Source organism: Alternaria burnsii (assembly GCF_013036055.1).
Source record: "Alternaria burnsii strain CBS107.38 chromosome Unknown 694, whole genome shotgun sequence".
In the NCBI taxonomy this organism is placed as follows: Eukaryota; Fungi; Ascomycota; class Dothideomycetes; order Pleosporales; family Pleosporaceae; genus Alternaria; species Alternaria burnsii.
This window is the reverse complement of record NW_024066133.1, coordinates 266,383-268,596: the sequence shown is the minus strand read 5'-3', so window position 1 is coordinate 268,596 and position 2,214 is coordinate 266,383. Positions and strand designations below refer to the sequence as shown.

At 56.3% G+C, this 2,214-nt stretch overlaps 1 protein-coding gene across 1 annotated transcript; it reads left to right on the top strand.

Moving 5' to 3' along the window:
• Nucleotides 1-131: 131 nt before the first annotated feature.
• GT037_011059 (uncharacterized protein) lies at nucleotides 132-1,256 on the top strand (the record flags this gene model as incomplete). Its single annotated transcript, XM_038936106.1, has 5 exons — nucleotides 132-379; nucleotides 432-488; nucleotides 544-687; nucleotides 743-1,168; nucleotides 1,223-1,256. Coding segments are annotated over 5 exons (909 nt in total), but the record flags the coding sequence as incomplete, so codon positions are not given.
• Nucleotides 1,257-2,214: the final 958 nt, after the last annotated feature.

Sequence of the window (2,214 nt, the reverse complement as noted above, 5' to 3'; positions counted from 1 at the left end):
GCAACTCTGCTCCGGCCAGACAAACTGACCAAGCGCGCCAGATTGCCCGTGCCCGCTCAGAACAGCAACTATATGGAAAATGGCCGCTGGCAACTCTGCTCCGGCCAGACAAACTGACCAAGCGCGCCAGATTGCCCGTGCCCGCTCAGAACAGCAACTATATGGAAAATGGCCGCTGGTATCATGGCTATCGGAGAGGCCTCTACATGTACCCGTGCGACGAGGCTGAAAAGGACCGCATGGACATTTACCACCAATTCTTCGCCGTAGCACGGAGAGGCCAGCTGCACCAGGCGCCCGTGCCGACGCAGCCAAACGTGCAGCCCCGCATCCTCGATGTAGGCTGTGGGACGGGCATCTGGGCGATTGACATGGCCGAGTGAGTTGCTTGCAAATGTATTGTCTATCTACAAAACTGATCATGTGTCCAGCAAATACCTAAACGCCGAGGTGCTGGGACTGGATCTCGTCAATATACAGCCTGAGAAGTATGCCGCCCGCCCGTGTCGCTTGTCGGCCTGACACTGATTGCAGCCCCCGCAGAATCCCCCCGAACCTGCGATTCCGTGTACCACGCGACTACGAGAGCCCATGGACGCTGGGCGAGGACTCCTGGGACCTGATCCACCTGCGCATGGCCTGCGGGAGTGTGACGAGCTGGCCGGAGCTGTATCAGAAGATCTTCTCGTGCGTCTTGCACTATGCCCCTCGCCGCCGCTCAGCCGCTAACTACTTGCTCCAGCCACCTCAAGCCCGGCACCGGCTGGATAGAGCACATTGAAATCGACATGGAGCCGCGCTGCGACGACCACACCCTGCCCCCCGACAGCATGCTCACCAAGTGGTACGGCTGGCTAGCTGACGCCACGCACCGAGTTTCGCGCCCAATCGCCTACGAACACCGCACCCGCCAGCTGCTGCAACAAGCCGGCTTCATCGACATCCAAGAGACGGTCATCCGCGTCCCCTACAACACATGGCCCAATGACCCGCACCAAAAGGACATTGGGAGGTGGTACAACCTGGGCCTGACCGAGGGCCTCGAGGCGCTAACCATTGCACCCCTCACCAGGGTCTACCAGTGGGACCTCAACGCACATATCAGGCCAGTGCTCGAGAGCGTTCGCAGGGAAATTTGCAACCGCAAAATCCATGCGTACAACAACATGTAGGTTTCCAATATATCCTTGTGCCAACAAAGCCCAGCACTAACCCTTGACAGCCACATCTGGACTGCCCGCCGTCCCCAGCAGTAGTATCTCGCACCACCCTTGTAGAACACTGTTAAACATCCCCTTCCCGCCAGACACCCACCTAGCCCGGACTGGCCGTCTTCCGACACTTTATCGCGCTTCATCGAGCAGCCAACGCGACAGCCTCGTTCGTCACACCTGGACTCGATATATGCTTCCAGGATGTTGTGCATTCCGCGACACCATTTTTAGCCTCACTGGGTCAGCACTGCGCAGAACAAAGGAGTCTGCCTGTCACGCCACATGTTTCGCGTTTCTCCGCGTCTTCGCGTCTCCGCGCTTTTCGCGTCGTCTTCGCGTCGTTTTGCTATTCACCTAATGGCGCATCTTGCGGTAGGGAAAATCCGGTCTTCTTCGGCGACTACCCCAGTCTGGCGTTACGGCATGTTAAGAATATGATACCTTGATACCTTGATACCTCGGTTTCCTTGCGACAAAACGATTTCCTCACCATCTGTCTTGTCACCAAAGCACGGTGGTCTGAGCGCGTCAGCATGGTTGTGCATGTCGCATTCGGCATCAATGCAGTCACGTTCGGCATCAGTGCATGTCACATTCGGCATCAGTGCAGAGCACACAATACGGGTGATGGTGGATTGCATGCGGCCTTTTGGCTCTTTTCTCACGAGCGTCTTGTTGTTTTTAGCGGCGCAGCGATCAGGACCCTTGGGAGTCCCCTTTTGGAGATAGCACGAGCAGTACATAATAGCTGGAATATACCCCCACTTGCTCGTAAACTTTATCGCGACTCGTCGGTAACAAACTCTCGGAACTATCTACCCTCTTGGAAACGACATGACGGAACATGACGTTGCACAGGTGGCAATGCAATCTATCAACAAAAACTGGCTGTAACGTGCATGGTGATGGTAACATTGGCGGCTGTGCTATATACGCTCATGCCACGCGTCGCCGTTCCGGCACAGTGGGCTCTTGCCCAGGATCACATGACGAAGATCTA